Source organism: Malaclemys terrapin, chromosome 11 (genome assembly GCF_027887155.1).
Source record: "Malaclemys terrapin pileata isolate rMalTer1 chromosome 11, rMalTer1.hap1, whole genome shotgun sequence".
Classification (NCBI taxonomy): Eukaryota; Metazoa; Chordata; order Testudines; family Emydidae; genus Malaclemys; species Malaclemys terrapin.
In genome coordinates, this window is record NC_071515.1 from 22,017,250 (window position 1) to 22,044,768 (window position 27,519).

Sequence of the window (27,519 nt, forward strand, 5' to 3'; positions counted from 1 at the left end):
TTTAAAATATATGGCTGTGTAAACACATGTGGGAAGAGATGAGATAAGAACAACCTAAAACCCACCTTTTCTTCTTAATAAAGAAGTTTTGCTTATTTTTAAAAAACAAAACAAATGTGAACTGTTATTGTTATAAAGCAATTGGATCAGCCAATATAACTGAAGAGATGCTGTCAAATTAAAACTCATATTTAAGAAAATCTTTACCTGTTATCAGTAACAGCTTAAGATTAGGGAAACCTAATTTATTAAAAAGCCAAAAACCAATAATGCTTGTTATTTGCTCTGAGCATTTCTCTCAGATTGGTTAATGAAAACTGATTAGTCAGTTTTACTTTTGCCTGTGGGCAGTTTGACTTTGATCCTTGTGTAATAGCTCTGACCGGAGATAGTTTGGGTTGGAATCACTATAAGGCAACATTTAAATCCAAATCACTGTTTCCATTGACATTTGAAACAAAACTGTAGTTATAATATTTCTGCTTTAGTTTGGTAAAACCTTGTTCTTACCAAAGCTATTTTTTAGCCTAAATCATCTTGATGTGGTGTCCTTTTCAAATTAATGTACACTTTACTGTTCACTATATAAATATATTGTCATGTTCACTGTCAGGAAAAACATTTTTAGAAAACTTTTATTACATAAAACATTTGTAGCCTATAGGATGCTAGGTTGAGAAATAAGTAGAAATTAGGTTTTGGTTAAGTTAGGCTAAGTGCTGTATGGAGGAGTATGGGAAATTGAGTTTGTTAGTTTGAGTAAAAGTTAGAGATAAGTTGGAGACAGGAAGATGGGAAAATTTAATTTAGTGAGGAAATGACTCAGGGTTATGTTATGACTGTGTTCTGGTTATAACTGGTTCTAGTAGAGTTTTTAACAAGTGTTCGGAGAATTTTGAATATTTAATTAAAATGCTATCTGAACTGATAGCATGGAAGGATATTGGTGCAGATGTTAATTTAAATTATGTGTAAAGAGCCAATGAAAAGGTGGTGGAAATTAGAATATAGTTAGGGCCCTACCAAATTCACAACCATGAAATCTGGTCTCCCCCTGTGAAATTTGGTCTTTTGTGTGCTTTTACCCTATACTATATAGATTTCACAGGGGAGGCCAGTGTTTCTCAAATGGGGGTCCTGACCCAAAAGGGAGTTGCAGGGGGAGTCACAAGATTATTTTGGGGGGGGTCGCGATATTCCTACCCTACTTCTGCACTGCCTTCAGAGCTGGGCAGCCGGAGAGCGGTGACTGTTGGCCGGGCACCCAGCACTGAAGGCAGCACCGCCGCCAGCAGCAGAGCAGAAGTAAGAGTAGCAGTATCACAACCCCCCTACAATAACCTGGCAAAACCCCATCCACCCACACAACTCCTTTGTGGGTCAAGACCCTTACAATTACAGTACCATGAAATTTCAGATTTAAATAGTTGAAATCATGAAATTTATTATTTTAAAAATTCAGTGACTGTGAAATTGACCAAAATGGACCGTGAATTTGGTAGGGCACTAAATATAGGATTTTATAATAGTTAGATTTAGTGTTAATTAGTATTAAAATGGAATATAACGGGAGTAGCCTTGCTAAATTGTGGAGAGCGCAAATTAACACCAAAAGGTACCGTTAGGTTACAGGATTATACTTCGTTCTGTTGTCAGTGGTCTGATCACCCAATGATGCACTATTCCATCTTTTAATGTGAGTATAATTGTTGCATCAGTATAAATGGTAATTGTATGCCTGTTTTGCTTAACTGATCATTTTCCCCTTAAATAAAGTTTGGTTCTATCATTCAAAGTGTCCTCTAAGTTAAATTGTCTCTAATCTACCTAGAGTCTCGCACCTGAAAACTAATTTCAGTTGAGTGCATTCTTAGCTTTAACAATTTAACCTTAATTGAGAACATTTAAAAGTCAAGGTTTGATATCATAATACCATATTTTATAAATAAATTACTAGATAAACTGAAATGGAAGCACTTTACATTTAGACTTAATAGGTTTTCAAGTAAGCAGCAAAGTAGTTGGAACATAAAAATTAAATTCACTGTTGACGGTGGCTACTACCCCATAACTCCTGGTTATTATAGGGAGAGAAACTGAGGTTTTACTGAACTTTTAAGTCACAAATGCTCAGCAGTCAGTTGATTGAAGGTATTAACCTGAAATATCCTTAATGAGATTCCATAATGCTGAAGCCATGAGAATGATAGTTCATGCTTTGGGTGAAGTTATACTGCTGTTCACCATTCCTCCCCCCGCCCCCCACTTCAGCTAGAATTGAAAAAACTGATATTTCTTCTGCGGGGTAACAGCTTCTAAGCACTGTAGGTAGGCAAAGACTCCCTAAACCCGCAGGTGTAAATCACAGCATTGTCCTGGAGCTTTACACCTCTGACATAGAAAAACTGGCTACCAGGGAGTTGTCGGGGTTAAAGTCTTTCAAATGAAAACAAAGTTGCTATCTACTCGACATGAACTTTAGTGATCTTCTGGCCATTTCGGTAAGAGTAAGGATGTTCCCCATTGCCTTTTGCAAAAATTTCCATTCTTGTCATGCTGTGTAGTAGTTTATTGAATGACAGTTCATTGCCACCCTCCACCTCAGAGGTGGCTGCATTTCATTGCTGCTTTGTTTGTGTAGGGCCTGATGATATGAGATACGGAACAACCTCTTTTCGTATTTGTTGTTCAGAAGTAAGGGTGCTTAGTATCTTGCAGGACTGGACTCACATGTGAAGTGCTTTGGGATTCTTTGTGTGGTAGAAGATTTCCTGCGAATGGCAAATATTTTTTTACTGCAGTAGGAATCCAATAAGCATTGATCATATCACATGCTGGAAAGGCAGACAGATTCAGTGATTATCAATTGGTTATCTTTCCATTAGGGCTGTCAAGCAATTAAAAAAATTAATCGTGATTAATCGTGCGATTAAACAATAATAGAATACCATTTATTTAAATATTTTGGATGTTTTCTACATTTTCAAATATGTTGATTTCAATTACAACACAGAATACAAAGTGTACAGTGCTCACTTCATGTTTGTTTTTGATTACAAATATTTGCACTGTAAAAAAACAAAAGAAATAGTATTTTTCAATTCACTTAATACAAGTACTGTAGTGCAATCTCTTTATCATGAAACTTGAACTTACAAATGTAGAATTATGTACGAAAAATAACTGCATTCAAAAACAAAACAATGTAAAATCTTAGAGCCTACATGGCCACTCAGTCCTATTTCAGCCAATTACTCAGACAAACAAGTTTCAGAGCGGTAGCCGTGTTAGTCTGTATCTGCATCTGATGAAGTGGGTTTTAGCCCACGAAAGCTTATGCCCAAATACGTTTGTTAGTCTCTAAGGTGCCACAAGGACTCCTCATTGTTCAGACAAACAAGTTTAGTTACTATTTGCAGGAGATAATGCTGCCCGCTTCTTGTTTACCATGTCACCTGAAAGTGAGAAAAGAAGTTCGCATGGCACTGTTGTAGCTGGCGTCGCAAGATATATACGTGCCAGATGCGCTAAAGATTCATATGTCCCTTCAGGCTTCAATCACCATTCCAGAGGACATGTATCCAGGCTGATGACGGGTTTTGCTCGATAACGATCCAAAGCAGAGTGGACTGACGCATGTTCATTTTCATCATCTGAGTCAGATGCCCCCAGCAGAAGGTTGATTTTCTTTTTTGATGGTTTGGGTTCTGTAGTTTCCGCATCAGAGTGTTGCTCTTTTAAGACTTTTCATATTCTTAAACCTTGAGTCGAGTTCTGTAGCTATTTTTAGAAATCTCACATTGGTACCTTCTTTGTGTTTTGTCAAATCTACTGTGAAAGTGTTCTTAAAATGAACATGTACTGGGTCATCATCCGAGACTGCTATAACATGAAATATTTGGCAGAATGCGGGTAAAACAGAGCAGGAGATGTACAGTTCTCCCCCAAGGAGTTCAGTCACAAATTTAATTAATGCATTTTTCTTTTTAATGAGCATCATCAGCATGGAAGCGTGTTCTCTGGAATGGTGGCCGAAGCATGAAGGGGCATATGAACGTTTAGCATATCTGGCACGTAAATACCTCGCAACTTCGGCTATAAAAGTGTCATGCGAATGCCTGTTCTCACTTTCAGGTGATCTTGTAAATAAGAAGCACGCAGCATTATCTCCCGTAAATGTAACCAAACTTGTTTGTCTTGGTGATTGGCTGAACAAGAAGTAGGACTGAGTGGACTTGTAGGCTCTAAAGTTTTACATTGTTTTGTTTTTGAGTGCAGTTACGTAACAAAAAAAATCTACATTTGTAAGTTACGCTTTCACAATAAAGAGATTTCACTACAGTACTTGTATGAGGTGTATTGAAAAATACTATTTCTTTTATCGTTTTACAGTGCAAATATTTGTAATAAAAATAATATAAAGTGAGCACTGTACACTTTGTATTCTGTGTTGTAATAGAAATCAATATATTTGAAAATGTAGAAAAACATGCAAAAATATTTAATAAATTTCAATTGGTATTCTATTGTTTAACAGTGCGATTAATCGCTGTTAATTTTTTTAATCGCGATTAATTGCAGTTAACTCACACAATTAACTCAAAAAATTAATCGACAGCCCTAGTCCTGATACTAAAGCTGGCAGCTTTTCAGGGAGAAAATGGCCCAGTCATAAAGCATTTTTGAAGAATTTGAATTTGTTAAAATGAAATGTCATAGTAGGCTCCCAAAAGGATTGAATGTGGGGGTGGGAGATTCTTTGAGTATTTTGATGAATTGGTAGGGGCACTAGATAAATATTTTCCTGTGGAAAATATTTAAATAAAATGACTTTTCATACAGCAGCTGGAAGAAAATAGCTTTTAGTAGAGGTTAATATTATATTTAGACATAATATAATATTCACTGTGAAACAAATTTTCCTTGTACATGCCTCACTAAGAAGATTTTGTCATTAGTCTGTGGGCTTCCTCCTAGGGACTATAGTAATAAAAAGGAATTATCTGAATTTGGCTTGACATGATGTCCCACAATCTAAACAGAATTTTGTTCTATGACTCAAAGGTTCAGTTCAGAATTCTATCTAAATGTGTCAGATGTTTAAATATTGACTAGACTGTGTTTTATTGCCCTAGTTTTCTGATAAGAAAATTTAAAAAACAAGTAAAGTGAAAGCTTTACTATTGCCTTAAAGCACATTGCTGTGTATCAATAGGGTGTGTTCTTGCCTCTGAGCCCAGAAAAATTGAGACCACAGTTCATTTAGATTTGAAAACAATTTTACAAGCTTTACTGAGGTACTTTTGTTGTCAGTGTCTGAAAGCGCAATTTTTCAGTATCAAACTGTTCTCGTACAAGAGGCCCTTTGAGCAGTCCATCAGAGACTGAATTCGTAGCCTTCAGAGTAAGATGCAGGCTTTTGAAACAAACAAAAAACCCTCAGAAAGTTAATTGTTCTATTAACTGATTGTAATCAAGGCAGTAGAGTGGGTGGTATTTTTGCAAATAAAGAGACAGTGATTTTACTTAGTTATTCATTGGGATTCCTTCCTTTCACAAAAATCTCTAAAATGGGACTAAACATGACTTTCCAGTTCATCCAGTGGAATTTATTTTTTCTGAAATCTTAAAAAAAGGAAATTCAAAGAAAAATATCACTTGTAGAAGGAAAAATGTAACCTGATCAGGAGAGAGATTCTTGGAGTTACTGTAGAAATACTCTTGTAGTTTTCAAAATAATGCATTCCTTAACAAATACAGTGAAATTCCATCCAAGTAAGATGAATTCTTGTTATTAAGAAGAGCTACTCCATTTTAGGATTTAGAGTTCCATGTAGTCTGGATGTTTTTGTATATTTTTATTTTTATTATTGTTAGGATTTGTCCCTTCAGTGGTCACTAGGAACCCCATAGGAACTAAAAAAAAAACACATTACACACAATAACTAATCCTGTCATTAATGACTGGCACACCTGTTGGACTCTGGACACTTTCAAGGAGAGTTGCAAATTGTATTTATTTACGGACACTGGCTCAGAGTAACAGTCAGTGGATTCTGAGACACATGATACCAACCCCCACAAGTGCAATCCTACAGACAAACAGAAGGGCCACAGCCAATAGCAACTGTATCAGAGGATATGGATAGAATTGATCCATGTACATTCATTCAATTTAAAAAAAACTTGGGTACTGCATAAGTTTAAACAATTGTTAGGCAAAATGGGTTTCCACACTAGAAGTGATAATAATTGGGAATAAAATAATAGAAGATGTCATAGTTCAGTGCACTTGCACCTGTATTCCCCCTTGATGGTCCAGGAAGGGCACCCAGTCTAGGCTTCTGGCTCCCCAGCTGTTGCCTCTCTTGGGTGGAGATGCGTCTCTCCTTTCTGACCAGGGTATTTCCAGGCTGCCCAGCTCCCTGATTATATTGTAAATTCACCGGCAAAGTGAGACTGCATGAGCAGCCCTCTTTGCTTTCTCTTCAGAGACTAACAACAGTGTAATTGGCCACCGTTAAGATACCACATAATTCTTTTTATCCAAGCTTATTTATTGTTAGGATAAAAGCATTACAGAGAAAATGGAGATCATCACCTCAACTCCATCAGGAGGTCTGTCAGGAAATTAGTCCTTCAAATCCCACAGAGGGCTCTCTTCTTGGTCACAAATTCCATTACAGCAGTGGTCACTAACCAGTCGATCGTGATCGACTGGTCGATCCTAGAGAATCTCCCAGTCGATCGTGATCTCTGGCGGCACAGTGGGGCTGCCAGCGCCGCTCCGGGGGCGGGAGGGCAGGGGGTCTCCCTCCATGCGTTGCTCCTGCCTGCAAGCACTGCTCCCATTGGCCAGAAACAGGGAACTGTGTCCAATGGGAGCTGCGGGGGCGGTGCTTTCACAGAGGGACAGTACGCGGATCCATGTGCCACCTGCCCTCCCCCCAGGGGCTGCAGCAGCGCATTGGCCCCTTCCAGGAGTGGCGTGGGACCAGGGTACACAGGGAGCCTGCCTGAGCCTCGCTGTGCCATCTCCTGGGAGCAGCCCAAGGTAAATGCCGCCCGGCGAGAGGCTGCACCCCAGCCCTGAGCCCCCTCCTGGACCTAGCACCCCATTCCCTCTCTCGCACTCCGAACCCCCTCCTGCATCCCAAGCCCTTTCCCCCAGGCCTGAGCCTCTTCCCAGAGCCAGCACTCTAACCCCCCTCCTGCACCCCAACACTCTGCCCCAGCCTGGAGCCCTCTCCTGCACCCCAACCCCCTGCCTCAGGCTCAGCCCAGAGCCTCCTCCCACACTGCAAACCCCTTACCCCCCCCCAAACCCCTACCCCAGCCCAGTGAAAGTGAGTGAGGGTGTGGGAGAGTGAGTGACGCGGGGGGGGGGGGGTGGAATGAGCAGGGCCAGGCTTTGGGGAAGGGGCGGGGTAGATCCTGGGTTGCTCTTAAATTCAAAAAGTGATCTTGGGTGTAAAAAGGTTGGAGACCACTGCATTACAGCCTCATCTCAGAACTAGCACACTCATGAAGAGTTTAGTCCATCCTTTATATAGTTCAGGGGTCTTTGATCTGGAGTTTCCAGAAGCTAGTAATTAGTAGAGAATGGGTTTTTCTCAAGGCCAGCTTTAAAACGATAGACTCTGAGGTGGATTATTTCCGTTTTCCTTATCCCAAGTATTTCCTAGGAAATCTACTTCATACGTATTACCTTTCTGGCGCTTTGAAATTCCTAATCCTTCCCAGAAATTGCATTAGTCAGTCTCCTAGAGGAGTTGCATCCAATTCCACAATAACACGTACACAACTGCATTTTTAATACAATGGACCCCAAAGGTATTAAACTTAATATAGTAATGTTCATCATAATTCTTTAAGATTTGTCCAGGATGTTGCAGGATATTGTCATATCTGTCACAGAAGGAACTACTAATGAGTGTTACATCAAAGAGTCAAATGCACATTTTAGATAGGTTTCTGAAAAGAAAAAAGCAGGAAAAGTGCAGCCATTAATAAAGCCGAAAGTTATATTCTAATCTGTTACATTTGTGTAAACCCTGAGTAACTGAATTGACTTTAATGAAATTATTCCAGATTTATACCAGTGTACTGGGAGCAGAATCTGACCTACTCAGTGTAGGAAAAGTACAAGCCAATCTTTGCAATATGCTTTCAGCTTTTTCTAGATCTCTTCAAAAGAGCTTCCATATGCTAGCTGAGATGGTTCTTCTGAGACCATCTTCAAATCAGTATTACTTTTGTTCCTGTAAAAATAACAGTTCTAAAGTATATTGGGCCCAATATACTAACAGTAGCTTAGATCCTAGTATCCTTGTATAAATACTGATTTAAACACTGGAAATTTCACACTATGGGCTTGTCTACACGGATGTGTTGTCTAAAGCACACTAATGTGTGGCACTTGAATTAGTCTGTGTAGACCCAGCTGATGCGTACTAACTACATGTTAATGCTATAAACTATGTTAGAGCACACTAAGGAATTTTTAGTGTGCACCAGCTGGGTCTACATGGACAAATTAACATGCAACATATTCTTCTTCAGCTATCCCTCGATGCAAGGGTGATGTCTGCACTGGAGGTTCATTGGTGGATTTTTAAGTGGCTGAGGAGCCCAATATGTGCCCTACAGGTTTTCCCACAGAATTGACAGGTGTAATCTTGGAGGAGACATAGTTGTTGGCTGGACTGTTGTGCCCTTTCTTTCCTCCTTTGTAGTTTCTGAGTAGCAGCTGTGTTAGTCTGTATCCGCAAAAAGAACAGGAGTACTTGTGGCACCTTAGAGACTAACAAATTTATTAGAGCATAAGCTTTCGTGGACTACAGCCCACTTCTTCGGATGCATATAGAATGGAACATATAATGAGGAGATATATATACACACATACAGAGAGCATAAACAGGTGGGAGTTGTCTTACCAACTCTGAGAGGCCAATTAATTAAGAAAAAAAAAACTTTTGAAGTGATAATCAAGCTAGCCGAGTACAGACAGTGTGATAAGAAGTGTGAGAGTACTTACAAGGGGAGATAGAGTCAATGTTTGTAATGGCTCAGCCATTCCCAGTCCTTATTCAAACCGGAGTTGATTGTGTCTAGTTTGCATATCAATTCTAGCTCAGCAGTCTCTCGTTGGAGTCTGTTTTTGAAGTTTTTCTGTTGTAATATAGCCACCCGCAGGTCTGTCACTGAATGACCAGACAGGTTAAAGTGTTCTCCCACTGGTTTTTGAGTATTTTGATTCCTGATGTCAGATTTGTGTCCATTAATTCTTTTGCATAGAGAATGGCTGGGAATGGCTGAGCCATTACAAACATTGAATCTATCTCCCCTTGTAAGTATTCTCACACTTCTTAACTGTCTGTACTCGGCTAGCTTGATTATCACTTCAAAAGTTTTTTTTTTCTCTTAATTAATTGGCCTCTCAGAGTTGGTAAGACAACTCCCACCTGTTTATGCTCTCTGTATGTGTGTATATATATCTCCTCAATATATGTTCCATTCTATATGCATCCGAAGAAGTGGGCTGTAGTCCACGAAAGCTTATGCTCTAATAAATTTGTTAGTCTCTAAGGTGCCACAAGTACTCCTGTTCTTCTTTTTGTAGTTTCTCTGTCTCATGAGTACTTCTGTTCTCTTCAAAGTGAGCCTGTGGCTTGGTGTATGGTGCGGTGCCACTGTACACAGTGGCCAGTCCAGCAGAGTTGGTGTTTCATGAGCTGTGCCTCTATACTGCTCATGTTGGCTGCAGAGAGAACGCTGATGTTAGTGCATCGGTCTTCCCAGCTGATCCTGAGACTCCTCCTGAGCCAGTGCTGCTGGAACCACTCCAGCCACTTGAGATGTCATCTGTAGGTTACCCAGGTCTCTCACCCATAGAGAAGGGTGGGGATGACCACTGCCTTGTAAGCCAAGATCTTGGTGCTTGTTTGCAGATCCCTATCATTGAAGACTCAGTTGAGTAGTCTTCCAAAGGATGTGCTGGCACAGCAGATCCTGTATTCAATTTCTGTGCCAATGCTGGCTGTTTGGGAGAGGTGGCTGCCAAGGTATGAAAAATGGTCCCCATTTTCCAGGGGTTCTCCGCTGATGGTAATTTGTGGAGTACGAAGAGTAGTTTGTGCAGGTGAGGGCTGGTAGAGTACTTTGTTTTTTCCAATGTTGAGAGAGAGACCCAGGCTGCGATAGGCATCTGCAAAAAGATTTAGGTTACTTTGCAGGTTGCTGTGTGTGTGTCTGAATGACGCAGTCATCTGCATACTGAAGGTCAGTGATGGCAATTCTCGTGATCTTAGATTTTTGTTTGGAGATGTCAGAGATTGAGGAGTTGATCGTCCATACAATACTCAATCCTGATTCCATCAGAAAGGCAATCACGGATGAGAATTGGGATCACAGCATGGTAAACGAAGAAGAGTGTTTGGAGCAATGACAGCGCTGCTTGACACCAGTGCGAATGATGAATGGTTTAGTCTCTGAGCCATTGCACAGAATAGTGGTAGTCATCCCGTCATGGAGTAGTCTGATGATGGAAATGTATTTCTGTGTACAGCCAAATGTATACAACATCTTCCATAGGGCATCACAATTGATAGAGTCAAAGGCCTTGGTTAGGTTGATGAATGCCATGAACGGTTCCTGGTGTTGCTCTCTGTACTTCTCCTGAATCTGTTGTGCCACGAAGATCATGTCAGTTGTGCATCGGGATGGCCTGAAGCCACACTGGCTTAAGACCCTGAGAGCGACATAGTCTGGAGCTTTAGTACTCCTGGTAGGGTCCCCCTTGGCGAGGAGGTCTGAGGCCAGGCTCCTGACTAATCGCGGTCCAAATTTCACAAGACCCCAGCGGTGGATCAGGCACATATAGAGGACCTTTTAATACTCTGCAACTATAAAGGCAGATGAGGGCTGCAGCAGGATGGAGGCCCCTTGTTGTATTGGATCTCCTTGCCACTGGATGAGGGTTTTCCTCCTGCCAAGTCTCGGGTGGTCACACACCGCCTGTGCACCGGTTTCCCCACGCTAAAAGATTTCATGTGCAGGCCTCTACCAAAGGGCTCTCACCTGCACAAAGCCCTGAGGTGACGATAGGAGCAGTGATCTCTGGAAGTCTTTAGTCACAAATCTGTACACCAGCGGCAACCATGTGACAGTCGTCTTGTGCTTGGGGAGACAGAAGTGCATTTCGGTAGCAGTGGCTGTGAATGAGCAGACTTTTTTTAAGAACCCCTCTGCTGACCCCAAATGGGGAGGGGACTAGAAAAGGTGCCCCAAACATAGGCTGTCTCACTCTTCGGACTGGAGGGCCACATTCAGTGGGGTCACTCAACTCCGTAGCCAAAACAAAAGATGATGAATTTCACCACCTGGAATGTCTGCACCCTTTTGGACTCTCAGCGCAGTGAATGTCCAGAAAGACCTGGCAAGACTCAACATTGATATGCAGCTCTTAGTGAGACTCGCCAGGCCAATGATAGCCAATTAAAAGAGGATGGAGGTGGCTACACCTTCTTTTGGAAAGGAAAGCCATCCGAAGAGAGATGCATTCACGGGATTGGCTTTGCCATCAAAAATGAGATCGCCAGTCAGCTTTTGGGGCTTCCCAGGGGAATCAACGAGCGTCTCATGACTCATCGGCTCAAGCTCAGCAACAACCAATATGCCACAATCATCAGTGCATACGCCCCAACACTTGATGAGAAAGACAACAAGGAGCAGTTTTATAGTGCTCTTGATGCAGTCGTAACTGTAGTAGTAGGATTTTATGTTTGTATTTTGTATAATTTAAAATAAAGTAATAATGTAGCATGTATTAAATGTATTGGTGCATAATTTGATCATATCCTGCCAGCCACCCTTTTTGAATAACAAAAGGAATGGCCGAATGGGCCAATGAGTAAAATTAAATCAGCCAGAATCTGTGTCTGAACTGATTTCAAGGCAGTAACAGACCTTTGAGGGTCACTAATTTGTTGTAGGTTTAGCATTTTAAAATAAGTAAAAGAATGCCATGATTGTTTTTTTTACATTGCAATTTAACGTTCCTGTTCAAAATGTTCTGTGTAAATTAATTCTGTTTTGTGTGTAAATAAGGAATGTATGTGTAAAGAGAGAAGTATGAAAGCCATCACTGAGCCAGATGTATGAGGGAGGAACCAAAGACAAACGCAAGGGCGCCAGGAGGCTGCAACACGCCCCTATTAAAATGTCAAATGAACAAGTCTAAAAATAAACAGGAACAAGATAGCTGTGATAAAGAACGAGAAGGACAATTTAAAAAACATGCACTCATCAAACAACAATTAATTACAGCATGACGGTGCAAAACTCATTGGTCCCAATGAAGAAAAATCACTATATAAACAGGGTGCCTTGCCATAAAACTTTGGGTTCGTCCTGTCAAGACTTCCCTGGAGCATCGTGTCGCGACTAACGGCACCCGACTCCTCCGTACCTGTGATCAATCTAGCTGGCCACTAAATTAATCCTGTGACGTTGTGCAGTCTATATGGTTTTATAAAAACATAATAAGTGAATATAATGTAACTGGAATATGCTTCATGCAAAAGGTCTCTTGTAAGGTATCATTACAAAGCTTATAATCTACTGAGTGTGATCATCCCGTTTGTATAAATGTACCACTCTTGTATCTAAAACTAGAAATATGAAATATAACTCTGAGGGCCTATTGTAATTATGTAAAGTGTGGGCCATTAATGATGGTTTGGAATCTTGATGACTCCCATTAACAAGGACCATTGTCTGCAGATGGCTGTGTTTACCAGTGAATCTTCCTATATGTGTGTATGCTGGTAAGCGGGCAATGAAGTTTTGCAGTGACATGTGATCATGTCACCTAAACTGGAATCCATCTTTAACCTGGTGCTTTTCCGGGGGGGGGGTGGAAACCCAGAGGGACAAAGGGTTCCCGCCTTATGCAAAAGATATATAAAGGGGTGGAAAAGAACAGAGGGGAGAGGAGCCATCATGAAGAATCCCCTACCTATCACCTGAGCTGCAACAAGAGCTGTACCAGGGGAAAGAATTGTGCCCAGGCCTGGAAGGTGTCCAGTCTGAGAAAAACTTACTGAAGCATCTCTGAGGGTGAGATTATCTGTATTTAGCTTGATTAGACATAGAATTGCATATTTTATTTTATTTTGCTTAGTGACTTACTTTGTTCTGTCTGTTACTACTTGGAACCACTTAAATCCTATTTTCTGTATTTAATAAAATCACTTTTTATTTAGTAATTTACTCAGAGTATGTATTAATACCTGGGGGAGCAAACAACTGTGCATATCTCTCTATCAGTGTTATAGAGGGCGAACAATTTATGAGGATTTATTTGGGTTTAGACCCCATTGGGAGTTGGGCATCTGAGTGCTAAAGACAAGCACACTTCTGTGAGCTGTTTTCAGGTAAACTTGCAGCTTTGGGGCAAGTGATTCAGACCCTGGGTCTGGGTTGGAGCAGACTGGAGTGTCTGGCTCAGCAAGACAGGGTGCTGGAGTCCTGAGCTGGCAGGGAAAACAGGAGCAGAGGTAGTCTTTGCACATTGGGTGGCAGCTCCCAAGGGGGTTTCTGTGATCCAACCCATCATGGATCCGGACTCTAAGCTGGTAACTATAACATCAACTGGTGGAACTGTGTGTGGTGTAATTAAATGTATATGCTAATTGTTGTATCTTTAATAAACGCGGCATATTGCCTTTTCCCCTAAAAAAAGATCCCGTGTGCTTCTTATAAGCATAATTTTTTGGTGGAGAATTGCAAAAGGGGGAAAACATGCACTAATTATTAAAAATACTGCTAAATATTGCTAAAAGGTATACCATACATATAAAGTAATCAATTATTCACATGTGCACACCCCCGGTCGTAAAAGTGCTGAGCAATAAAAAAAAAAAAAAGTCCTTGCTCCGACCTGTCTGTCAGAAAAAACTATACAAATAAAATATATACAAACTGTCTAGGTATATACACCCCCAGTCATAAAAGTGCCGGGCCATAAAAAAGGGTTAAAGTCCTCACTCCTACCCGTCTGTCAGGGGAAAATTGCATAGGTAATGTTTAAAAGGCAGCAATCCAAATATAATATTTTGTTCGAGAGATTACTCCTTTTAAACAGATGTTGCTCTGGTAAACCAAACTCTGAAGAACATAGGAATTTGGGCAGTGTAGTAATTTTTGTAAGTAATATTGTGGTAATTTCACAATTTAAAAAAAATATGTTTTAAAAAAAGGGACCAGGACTGGTGGGGCTAGTTAAGGATCCCACCCTCTTTGCTAACTTAGCAGTAAAACAAAGCCTGTGCCCATAAAAAGGGACAGTTCAGTAAAAAAAAAAAAAGCAAAATCGGGTCCAAACAAGCAGGCAAGCAACAAATAAAAATATTTAAAAATACTTTAAAAGCCCTAAGGGCATAATGGCAAAAATAAAATAAAGTAAGTATAAGCATAAAAAATTCAAATCCCTAAAACAATACTCAAAATAGTAAAATCTAAGTTAATAAAGGTGTCATTTTAAAAAATAAGCAAGTAATTTAAAAAAAAAAAGTTAACTCTGCAAAGGCAAAAAAAATTAAGCAATTAAACATTATAAAAATGATTCAAAAGTGTTATAAAAAAAATATTTGTTTCTTTGCAGCCATTCTAAAGAAAAAATGGGCCCTTTTACAAAGGAATGTCTGTAAATAAGGCAGGCAAAAATACAATCAAATTTAAATCATTTAACTATAAACAACTGGTCAAATTCGCAAAAAAAATAAGAGATTTCTATTAAAACTTAACTGCTTCCAAATGTATACAAATGTCATCTATGTACAACTGTATAAAAATTTAAACAATATAAAAAATGTTAAAAAAAAAAATCTGTGTATAAATATATTGTGTAAATATGTGGAATGTTTAAAACCTAAACCAGCGTTCCTAGTTTGTAAAACTCTTGTTTTGTAAATAAATTGGTTTTGTTTTTAAATAATATCACTAAAATCCATTTGAATCTTTCATTCAAAGTTGCAAAACCAAAAAAAAAAACACTTTTTGCCAAACACAGGTAACTAGTGTTGTTTGGCTTTGGTATTTAGCATTTAACCCTTAAGGTAATGCTTTATAAGTTCAATATTTTTTTTAAAAAGACCAAAGTCATGGCTGCAGCAGGGCAGTCAAAACCAAAAAAATAAAAAATAAAAATCTGGATTTGTTTTTTAATATCAAAATAGCAAATAAAAGCTATAGTTAAAAAAAAAAACACACACACACACAATGCCCCACACTGAGCCTTAAGGTGGCTCTGTGTAATTAAACTGTCACTTTTATAAGGATACATAAAAACTCTGTAAGCAAAAAAAAAAAAAACCCAGTTACACATTATATAAAAATAAAAATTGCATTTTCCCCAAAACATGTACAATATATATTAAAAAAATAAAATAAAATAAAACATACCATACTACTTAATTAAAATCCTGATAGGGCTCCAAAGGGAGCCACAATAGGTTGCGTTTTCTTTTTCAAATCGCTGTGTTTTAAAAGCAAAAGTTAAAAATAAACGATTAAAACTCTGGTAAAAGTTAATTGTGTCCCTTTTAAAACAGAGTCTCTGAGCTGCTAATGGCTTTAAATCCAAAGGCAAGCCAAAACGCATCTGTGTTAATGTAAATTATCAAACTAATAAAACACAAAAACCTGCTCATAAATGGCAGCACAAAAAAGTCAAACCAAAAAAAAAAGGGTGGCTGGCAAAGTATAATAAAATTCTACACCAGTACATTTAATACATGCTACATTATTATTATTTTTTATTCTTTATTTTAAATTCTACAAAAGAAACATAAAATCCTACTATTACATACCAAGACTTCCCTGGTGCATCATTTCGTGACCGATGGAACCCAGCTCCTCCCTACCCGTGATCACGTGTGTGTGTGTAGTGTAATTAAATGCATATGCTAATTGTTGTATCTTCAGGAAACACGGTGTATTGCCTTTTCCCCTAAAAAAGATCCCATGTACTTCTTATAAACATAACAGGACAGCCACATGTAAGGCAGACAATCTCCTCCTCCTGGGAGATTTCAATGCCAGAGTCGGACGGGACTCCCAACTCTGGAGCAGCACAATAGGCAAAGAAGGAGTAGGAAATGTAAACCCCATTGTTATTCTCTTCCTCACCAGATCTGTGGAGCATAATCTGCTCATCACAAATACCATCTTTAGGCAGCGTAACAAATTTAAAACCACCTGGAAATATCCTTGGTCCAAACACTGGCGCCTCCTTGACTGTTATAGTCAGAGCTCAAGATTACGCCGATGTCTGTATAACACGAACCATGAGAGGTACAGATCACTGTTGGACAGACCGTCGATTAGTAAGATCAGTCATGTACCTGCAGCTCCACCACAGCACAAACACCCAAAGATTAAGTGAAAGCGGTACAACGTCAATGCACTTCAGGACCAAGCCAGCTGCAAGATGTTCCAGCAACACCTGTCTGAGAAACTCTCTAATTTGCCTGATAACATCATTGACATTCAAGAGCACTGGGATCAACTTAAAAACACCATTCACAGTGCATGTGCTGAAACTATAGGATATTCCACTCATCTGTACCAAGACGGGTTTGACGAAAACAACGAGGAAATCCTAGCATCAATTCAACAGAAAAGAACTGCATTCTGTAACTGGCAAAATGATTCCTCTAACCAATGAAAACATGAGGCTTATTACCTGCGCAAAGCCAAACTCCAAAGGAGGCTAAGTGACATCCAAACTAAGTGGTGGCAAAAGAAGGCCTCTGAGATTCAGGGTTTCATAGAGACTAGGACAACATGAGAAGCTATATATGGGCCAAACGCTCAACCCCTTTACGTTCCCAGAATGGCTCCATTCTCCTCAAGGAAAATGCGGCCATTAAACAACGCTTTGAGAGCCTACTAAACAGCGAATCCACGGTCTCTGTAGACACCATCAAGTCTATTCCACAGCATTCGGTAATGGAACACTTTGCTGATCCCCCATCTGCTGAGGAAGTCCAGCATGCCATCACCCAGACAAAAAATCATAAGGCAGCAGGCCCAGATGGCATCCTACCTGAGGTTTTTAAAGCTGGTGGAACAATGCTCCAGCACAAACTTTGCCAACTCCTCGACAAAATCTGGACCCGTGAAGAAATTCCACCTGACTTTAAGAACGCCAATATTGTTTCAATATTCAAGAAAGGGTGCAAATCTTTGTGCAGGAACTACAGAGGTATTGCCCTCCCCTCCATCGCAGGGAAGATCCTTGCCCAGATCCTACTAAATCGCCTTCTCCTCCTTGACGAGGATCTCCTCCCCGAATCGCAACACATTAGTATGCATTAGAAATCACACCCTCGTAGAACTCATTACAGTGAAGACAAGCCCACTGTGAACATCACAGATAAATCTCAGACAAGATATTGTTTATTGGACGGAATTCTAAAACTTTAAATGCATTGGGGAATACCAGAGCTCAGACTGATTATCATTAGGACATAAATGTGTGTGTCTGGACATAAACCAGAAGAGATAATGAGTCTGAAGGAGGTGATTAGAAGAGAAATTGTGGTCTTTACATTGAACATATCCCTTTGGATTATTCCATCTAGTTTAATCAACTGATCCAGTGCAAAGTGATTCCTAGTAGAAACCAACTATATCTTGTCTAGTCACATATCAGTGGGAAAGAATCAAGCACACTGAAATGCAAACGTACATTGTTTTCTGGATGTTGGTCCAATAAAAGATATTATGTCACCCACCTTGTCTCTTCTGTATGTTAGAACAATTGGGGGGCAAGAGATTGGTCCAAAACTGTGGAACTAGATTACAATCATCCTATCCTTTAGGGATGTTTTGTGTTATAGGTACATTATGAAAGCAAAGTATGAGTACATCTTTGAAGTGTAATCTGCTACATAATACCTAAGTAGTTGCTAGGTTTGATTTCCACAATTCTATACCAGCTTATTTCTGATAAGTTTGGGGTTAAAGTTTTGTCTTGTGCTTGTAGGAAAGAAAATACGATTGATAAAGCGTCTGAAGCACGTAATGCAAGCCAATTCCCAATGTCTATATAGCGTTACACCCTAATCTTGGGAAAACCCTAGATTATTGCTGTTAAGCTCCTCCTTTTTATGGCCAATGCTGCCTGAAGGCATGTTTCTCTAATAAACCACTGCGTACGCACTGTGAGGAGTGCCTTTCAGTGAGCTGCAGGACTCAGTGCTGCAACAGGCGATACTAGCTTAATAATCCTCTGCTACAGAGCATCTTTCTTCACCTCTACTTTGTAGATGTGAATGGAGACGGCAACATGGCACTAGATAACAAGGACACTAATCAAAATGAAGAGTTGCTTACAGCATTCGCTATGCAAGGTGAGTGAGAGAGAGGAAAGTGTAACAAACTGTATGTGATCACGGTCCTAAGCTTTCTGGAAATATTGAGAATATGGAGCAAAGCACCAAAGCCATTCTCTCTCCGTAACTTATCAGTTACCAGGGTAATATGTATTTGTGCAGAATGGAAATCCCAAGCTGGCTGGATATAGCAGCCATGTACTGAATGTAAACCTTCACTAAGAAGGGTGAATACTGATTAGGACACCGACCAGATCTAGTTAAAATGAGGCATGGTAGGAACATCTACCAAAACAGAGCTGTTTATGCTCTTTCACCTGCAATGGCTGAAGCTTGTGTGCAAGTGGGCACCTGAATCATCAAGACTAGTGAGTAAAATGAAGCTTTGGAGCAGGGGTAGTCAATTATTTTTTGGTAAGTTTCCAAATTTATTGGTCAAGGTATAGTCAAGGTCCAGACTCCAGAGACAATAATAATAAATAAATAAAAAGATTTTGGGGTCCCTTCAAAAGCATCTGGCGGTCTGGATTTGGCCCGCAGTCTGCCTACTGACTTACCCCTGCTTTGGAGTCTCTTCTCCTTTCAGTAAGTACAGGCAACTCTTGTTAAAGTGGTAGAACAAATCCCACCTGTTGAGTGCACATCTTGCTAATAAGATGGTGAATATTTGGCATGTGATAAGGAAGCTTTTCTGATTCGGTCTTGCTCAGAAACACAATTTGTAAATTACATTGCAATAAGTTCAGAGTTCCCAAAAACACAATACAAAACAGAATAAAAGTACTGACTGCAGTGAATTGTTAATAATTTCTGTCAGGACGTGAATAATTAGTTAATATTTTTGTCAAAGGTATTTTAAAGGGTTTTAAACAAGAGAGGTTAAATGAGAGCTCTGCTTTTCTCTGAACTTGCCTTTGAAAATATGCCTGGCATGATGTGTCCTAAGCAGGTATAGTGTGTCAGAGAAAAGAAAAATGTCTTTGGGCTGCACAAGGGAATCCTTGTTTTCCTGTTCGAGGTTGTTTTTTGTAGGGGGTCCCTTGTACAGGGATGTGCTACAGACATTATTGTATCTTAATGATTCCTAGTGATTTGTCATGTGTAATGTACATGGTGGGTTGCAGACTAGGTGTAAGTGTGTGTGTGTGTGTACATACATCAGAGGTGTAGGAGCACTTGTGTATTTCACATGATCATAGGATCATTTGGAAACAATGATATATACGTTGTTCAAACCATAAGTATTTACTGTATGTAAATAAAGAAATGTATTACTTTGAAAACATAACTTGTGCAAGCTGACACATGCTTATGGAAGCCTAGTTATATTTGAACTAGAAGTCATGGAAGTATAAATTAATGGAGATATCCCATCTCCTAGAACTGGAAGGGACCCTGAAAGGTCATCGAGTCCAGCCCCCTGCCTTCACTAGCAGGACCAAGTACTGATTTTGCCCCAGATCCCTAAGTGGCCCCCTCAAGGATTGAACTCACAACCCTGGGTTTAACAGGCCAATGCTCAAACCACTGAGCTAGCCCTCCCCCCTATAAAGAGACAAGCAAGGAGGAATAAAGCACATAATAAGATCACAGGAAGATACACATGCTATATATCCAGTATTATGAGAACTAAGACTAGAACACATACATACATACATATGTGTAATGGAAACTGAAAGAGCTGGCGGGAGTGGGGGGGAATGCCTGCTGAGCTACTTGGGTGAAAAATGTTTGATTTAGGGGGTTGGTTTGTTTCACTTTTTAGGAAAGTGTTTTAGAAAACAATTCAGTGCAACTTTGTGCTTCTCCTTTGCTATTCTTTCCTTTTCTCCTCTCCTTTGCAATTCACTGCATAATTACTCCTTCCAGACTGAATACCAAATCTGCTTTACTCCATCCCTGAGTCACAGTTAAGAATGAGGCCCAGAATGGACATAGTCTATATTCTGTGTGTGTGTATTTTGATTTATAAAAAAAAAAATTAGTTTAAAGCCACTTACATAATGCAAATCAAGCAATGGCCAACTTTCTTGAGGAAAGGGGGTATGACTGCTGATAGAAAAAAAATACCATTTGCAAGGAATAGTTTCAGCACAGGTTCACAGAGACATTTGTCTGATGGAAAAGTTTCATGGTTCTGTTAAACTTTTATTGCTACTTTAATTGTGTTGCGGCTTGCTTTATGGCTTCGGATCATGAAAGCTATAAATGGAAAAGCTCTGGTGAGTGGATGCCACCACCTATACCCATCCCCTCCAAGTCCAGGGCATAGTTCCCCTGTTGGTGGTTGTATCACATAATAAGCTGATACTTTAAAAACATAATTCATTACTGTTTGTAAAGAGCTGTAGGATCCTTTGGAAGGTTTTTAGAAGTGTGAAATTATGATTTTATATATAAAATGCATGCATCAACAATAGTCACTGCAAAACAAATTCACACTCATCTATTTTCTTAACTTCTAATTCTTTCTGTCTTCTCCTCTCACCCTTTTTTCTGTCTTTCATTTTACGCTATCCTAGCTCTTGTTGAACTTCCCCCCTCCTCTTTGGCTGGATCTCAGAAATTTGCACAAGGTAATTCAGGTTTCTTTTCCATTTTCATCTTTTTCTTGTAAGAACAGGAGATGGCAGACTCTGGCACTTCATGTTTTTGATGTTCAGTTTTGATCCTCGTAATCATTGATTCCTCCTTAGTCTTTAGAAGTTCTTCCTGACTCAACCCTGTGTTTAAAGTATTTTAAAAGTGCAGTTTCACTTCTCAGTAATACTTATTAATTTTTAATAGTTTTCAACAGCATGTAAAAGCTCATTAAGACATTAGCTTTCCAAAGAAGACATGGTTACCATTCCAACGAGTTTACGCTAGTAGACTATCTGGAGGTTTAAATGATGCATGTTTTCCTCTTATCCCATGTAACCTTAGGCTTGATCCTGTAAACACACGCATTACAGGACTTGCATGAATTAGTCCCAGTGATCTTAGTGCCCTAAGGTTTTTCTGTCTTCCTGCTTGTAACTACCACACAGTCACCTTGATTTCATTGTGTTTCAAGGGTAAAGCCCACAGACATCCTCAGCCACATGGGGTATGCAAGACTGCCCCCTCCTGCAATCAACTGCAGTGCAAACCAGATCGTTCAATAGTTGGGCTTCACCCAGATAATTGATTTCCCCCCACTTACCTCAGTAAGGACCAAATTCTGAGAGGTTCTGGCAGAACTCCCTCAACTTCAGCTGACTTAACTGGGAGTTGCACCTCCCTGGATCAAGCTTTGTGTGTGTTGCCTCAAATGGGTTTCCTCAAACTTTCCAGTGCTTCCTAAGCTAAATATTCTTAGCCTGCTTGTTAATCCTCTCAAAGATCCCTGTGTTGCATACTGGTTAGGTAATGTATGCGAGTTTTACATCTACCCCTACTTGTATTCTACTTGTATATAAACTACTTCAGTGAATGTTTCTGGGTTTGGTTTTCAGTTCTCGGCACAGACAGAGTGGAGCAGATGACAAAAACCTACAATGACGTTGACATGGTCACACATCTGTTAGCTGAGGTACAGTCATCTCCACTTACTGTTGTATTAATTTGTAGTGAGCTAACCATACATTTGGATACAAGCTTTCCTTTACCCACCTGTTTGCATTGTTTCTCCAATGAGCAGCTGCTGTCACTTAAAGGGAGAAAAGGAAATGCCTCTTGCCTTTCAGTCGTTAGACACAATATCACAGGACTCCTCAAACAGCGGGTCATGGGGCATGAGAGCGCCCAGTGAACTGCACCAGCTGAGAAACAAAATAACTTAGCGAAATCCTGCACACATAGTGGGAACCCATGATAAGGAGGAGGAAGGTAGCAACTTGCTCCTTCCCTTCTCCTCTTTCTGCTACCTCTACTCTGGCCCCTTCATAACTCTCCCATTCCCAGACCTATGCTCTACTCCGAGGGAAGCTGTGCTTCAGAGACGGTGGAGCTGGTGTCTACAGCTCTTTAAAATGATGTCTCAATAGCAACTCTAAAGTCCCCACATCAAACCACGCAGGACCAAAATAAAAAATTCCAGCGCCCAAAATTAATTTTTTTTAATATGACCCCAGTTCTCTGATGTTGCAAAGGATTGTGGGAATGGATGAATCAGGTCAGGAAACCAGTGTGTATTCTAGATCCCAAATGGTTAAAGTTTGAGAAACACTGCACTGGCATGTATTGCTGCAGTAGTTCCCTGTCAGTGCAGTTTAAAATGAGTTGGGGGCACATCCTATATTATCTGGCCTTTGTGAATGAGGCAGAAGTATCTTAAATTAATTAGGCTGAATTTAAATTTAGGTTGAATTTAAATGTAGTCTGATCAAAAATAAAGATTTTTTTCCTGGTATTTGTGAGCAGCGGGATCGGGACCTGGAGCTAGCAGCTCGAATTGGACAAGCCCTTCTTAAGCGGAATCATGCCCTGACAGAACAGAATGAAGTACTAGAAGAACAACTGGGACAAGCCTTTGACCAAGTGAGTGATTTTTAAAACAGAGAGATGAGGGATATGAAGGGTAAAGGGGTTTTTTTTTGTTTTTTTTTTTGTTTTTTTTATGTGAGGAGGCAGGTAACTGCATTTACTCTACAGCCACAGGGGGATCCTTAAAACAAACAAACAAACAAACAAACTTATTTATCTAAACTGAAGTATTCCAGTCAAGTGCATCATTCCAATATCCAGCTATGAAAATTCAGTACAGTGGTCATTAAGAGGAATGTGATATGTTGTTTTGTAAATATAATACACAGTTAGAATAGTTTTCAAGGAAGTTGAGCTGATCATAATGGTCCCCTCTGACCTTATTATCTCTGAATCCAAGAAACTCAGTGTATTTTTATAAACAATGAATTCAGTTTCCCCCACCCTTGTGAAGTAGGAGGTATTATTCCCATTTTACAGATGACGAAACGGTCAAAGAGATGAAGTGACTTGCTCAGGATCACAGAAGTAGGTAGCATGAGACCTGGAATCTCTTCCAAATTCTGCCTCCATCTTATGCTTTAAACACAAGCACATCCATCTTTCCGTGTTTATTCAGTCTCATGTAACATTTTTTTCACTGTTGCTCAAATCCATCTCACGTGCTGCCATCTCAACAGAGGAACTAATGAAGGATGAAATTATTACCAAAGTATGACACTTCCCAGGGATACCCAGGGCTGTGAGGCACCTTGCTGCCACCAGCCCTTAGTGTGAAGAAGCCTCGTTTGTTCCTCCCTGCGGTCAGCTCCCCAACTCCACTGGCCATCGGCAGCACCGGCACTTCCCTCTAGGCCTGGCAGGCCCGCGTGTCGCTCTACAGTTCATCGTTCGATAGCATATGTCAAAATATACAAGGCAAATAGCCTTAAATCAAACTCTGATAAGTTCAGATGCAGCATTTTCTTTCTTTGCCTGTGTCAAGGCTGCTTCCCCACTCTGAACTTTAGGGTACAAATATGGGGGCCTGCATGAAAACTTCTAACCTTAACTACCAGCTTAGATCTGGTTCGCTGCCACCATTTCCAAGTGGATTCCCTTCCCTGGGAAGCCTTGAGAAACTCTTCACCAATTCCCTGGTGAATACAGATCCAAACCCCTTGGATCTTAAAGCAGGGAGAAATGAACCATCCCCCCTCCTTCCTTTCACCAACTCCTGGTGAATACAGATCCAACTCCCTTGGATCTAAAAACAAGGAAAAATCAATCAGGTTCTTAAAAAGAAGGCTTTTAATTAAAGAAAAAGGTAAAAATCATCTCTGTAAAATCAGTATGGAAAATAACTTTACAGGGTAATCAAACTTAAAGAGCTCAGAGGACCTCCCTCTAGCCTCAGGTTCAAAGTATAGCAAACAAAGATAAACACTCTAGTAAAAGGTACATTTACAAGTTGAGAAAACAAAGTAAAAACTAACACGCCTTGCCTGGCTGTTTACTTACAAGTTTGAAATATGAGAGACTTGTTTAGAACCTGGATTGATGTCTGGTCCCTCTCAGTCCCAAGAGTGAATGACTTCCCAAACAAAGAGCACAAACAAAAGCCCTCCCCCCATCTCCCCCCCCCAAGATTTGAAAGTATCTTGTCCCCTTATTGGTCCTTTGGGTCAGGTGTCAGCCAGGTTACCCTAGCTGCTTAACCCTTTACAGGTAAAAGGATTTTGGAGTCTCTGGCCAGGAGGGATTTTATAGTACTGTACACAGGAGAGCTGTTACCCTTCCCTTTATAGTTATGACAGCCTGTCGTATCTTTTGATCATCATCAATGGAAATATATTTGTCGGTTCATGTGTGTGCTCTGAAATCATCAGTCAACACTTAAGTTACAAATAAAAATTGATCCCACCAAGCCCACTTATAAAACAAAATCATTACTCACATTCTAGAGCCTTGACTTAATTAACAAGATACTCACATATCTTGTGGAATATTGCTCACCCAGAATCCTTGCAGCATTTACAGACAGGCTGACTGTGACCCTCCTTTCACAAAACAAAGACACTGTTAGCTTGCATCCTAGGTGATGGATTCTGTGTGTTTCTTTGTACCCGCAGATTCAAGCCTAACAATTTTTTGTCTTTAGTCATAAACAGGACACCCCCTGTTGTCTTGTTTTCTCCTGTGAATTTCCTCTCATAGATTTTTGCAATCTTTTCTCCTGCCTGTGGCTCAGTATGAAAGTAGACCTGCATTGTGAGGCACATGTGACCAGACAGGGAGATAAGTGGAGATAAGCTCCAACCTGAAAGGAACATGTCCGAAGTGTGTCACCTCCTGGTAACATGCCTTAACTCTAAAACCTTCAGAACATAATTTTCAGAATAGATACATAACTCCTTAATTATCCTTAAACATACATACATTCATACATATTAATTATTATGATCACCAATGGGCTACTGGGTCTCTGTAGAGATCTCACATGCCATCTTTTGGTGAGCTATTATGCATTTTCCCCTTGTTGATGTAACCAGTGCATCCCACGGCCAGATTTTTCAGTGAAATGAGCACAACTGCAAGCACAGTCAGCATACAGATACCAAATGTGTGCTCCCAACTGGCCACATGTATGTTCAAAGACTTAGTTTGTGTATTCACATCAGATATTTGTGCCAGAACTTGGAAGTGCGAGGTTGCACACACCTAACTTTGAAGATATGACCCAGGGACGCTGGAGCAGGGGAGGCCGGGGGGTGAAGGGGCCATAGCCCTCCCACTTTTTTGAAAGTGGACAGGCCTGGCCTCCTGCCTCTCCTCTTCCCCCCCTGAGGCCCCACAGGCAGTGCTGGAAGCTGGAGCCCATCCCGGGCTCCCTAGCTAGGCACCAACTTCTGGCTTTCATCATATTGGAGATCATTGTAATTATGTTCCCTTGGCTTTTCTTACATAAGTTCTTAGTTCCAATCTCTTATGACATCATAATTTCACTTCCTCTATAGCAACATAGTCTTCAAAGCTAGACAAAACTGAATTTCCAGCATAAAAATAAATAAATAATCGTGTCATAATATTTGGGGTTGTTTTTACCTCAGTTTAAACTGGACCAAGTTTTGTTCCAAGAATTCAAAAGCTACATAATATACTATAATACTTTGCATTGTTAATTTTGTAAACAAATTATCTTTTTAAACATAGGTTAACCAGCTGCAGCATGAACTATCGAAGAAAGATGCGTTGCTTCGTATTGTTTCAATTGCTTCTGAGGAAAGTGAGACAGACTCCAGCTGCTCTACACCACTTCGGTTCAATGACTCCTTCAACCTGTCGCATGATCTTTTGCAGCTGGATGTCTTGCAGGACAAACTCAGGGAACTGGAGGAGGAGAACCTGGCTCTCCGATCAAAGGTACGCTTCATTTTTAGTGTGTGCCACGTACGTAACGTTGCAGGACAGTGTTATAAAAACCAGCTTCCATGCTCGCTAGAGTGACTTCTCTACCTGAGAAGGACTGTAAATACACCATCCCACCCCAGGTTTGCATTCTTCAGACTTGGCACTTTATTCTTAGTTGTCTTTAAAGTTCTGTAACATACAGTATGCGGAGTCATGTACCCCTCCAGATATGCTGCTTGGCTTGTACTGAGTATGCTCACATGGACTGAGCATGCTCAGTAACACTGCAGAAGCCACATGCCCTCACTTCACCCCCACACTATTGGCCGGCACGGGTCATCTCTGCCAGTGTGCAAGGTTGCTACATCCAACTGTTCCCAAATTCCCTATCGTATGTGATATAATGCAGGTTCATATTTAACTACCCACCCAAATTACATTGGCCTGCAGGACTTGCTGATTTGTATGATCCAATATTGTGTGATGGTGTATTCTTCTGGTAATACAGTTGAGCTGACTTCTGACTATGTACGGTAGTTACTGTTTGTCCGTCTGTATTCTAGATTAAAGCCCCAGTTATGCACAGATTTGTGCACGTTTCACTTTATGTATATGAGTGATCCCATTGACTTAAATGAGAATATTCTTATCCTTAATTTTTTGCACATGTATTCAATTTTTGCAGGATCAAGGCCCAATGTTTAAGACAAAATATAATGAACATGGGGTTAGTAGAACTAGAGGATGGGGGAATCCTACAGGAATAGGATCATGCAGTTGCTTAGGTTTGTGATGCTTAGTTAAGTGTTATATACTTTTGTTTTGGTGTGCTCTATTATCACTAGCTTGAGCGGAGGATCTTGTTTTATCCCAGGGTTGTAGTTCCCAACAGGCTTGGGTCTTTGCACCCAAGAAAACCTAGTCAGGTTGCAGAATTTAAGGCATGGGGCATGTGGGAACTGGGTCTTCTTGCAGGCCTTATTTTTCTCCTTTATCTGACTTCCCCTTCATGTACTTAAGCCCTTGTCAATCACCAATATTATCTACAAACCTCTCAACTGAACGTCATTATGAAAGTTGTCATTAATTTCAGATTTCAAATTAGCTCTGTGCCATAGAAACCTATTGCGACTAATTTACGGGAGAACATTAGAAATGTTGAATCATGCAACCAAAATTAACTCAATCCCACCTCCTTTAAAGCAGTCTCTTCTGCTGTCTGGGATTCCCTTTCCTGTGGAGTGTCTCACATTTTAAAAGTCCCAGTCAAACACCTGGCCTT

At 40.2% G+C, this 27,519-nt stretch overlaps 1 protein-coding gene across 4 annotated transcripts in view; it reads left to right on the plus strand.

Moving 5' to 3' along the window:
* Nucleotides 1–27,519, plus strand: part of TRAK2 (trafficking kinesin protein 2) — a 70,881-nt gene that overhangs the window by 26,916 nt on the left and 16,446 nt on the right. Inside the window, exons 1-5 of one of the 4 annotated variants that reach the window (XM_054043671.1) lie at nucleotides 18,244–18,419; nucleotides 20,924–20,977; nucleotides 21,878–21,954; nucleotides 22,785–22,901; nucleotides 26,040–26,249. In XM_054043671.1, coding sequence (XP_053899646.1) covers nucleotides 18,356–18,419; nucleotides 20,924–20,977; nucleotides 21,878–21,954; nucleotides 22,785–22,901; nucleotides 26,040–26,249 — 522 coding nt within the window. In that variant the 5' untranslated portion in view covers nucleotides 18,244–18,355. Of the gene's footprint in view, nucleotides 1–18,243; nucleotides 18,420–20,923; nucleotides 20,978–21,877; nucleotides 21,955–22,784; nucleotides 22,902–26,039; nucleotides 26,250–27,519 lie in introns of those variants that run through there. The other 3 variants (XM_054043669.1, XM_054043672.1, XM_054043670.1) reach the window with 3 other exon arrangements.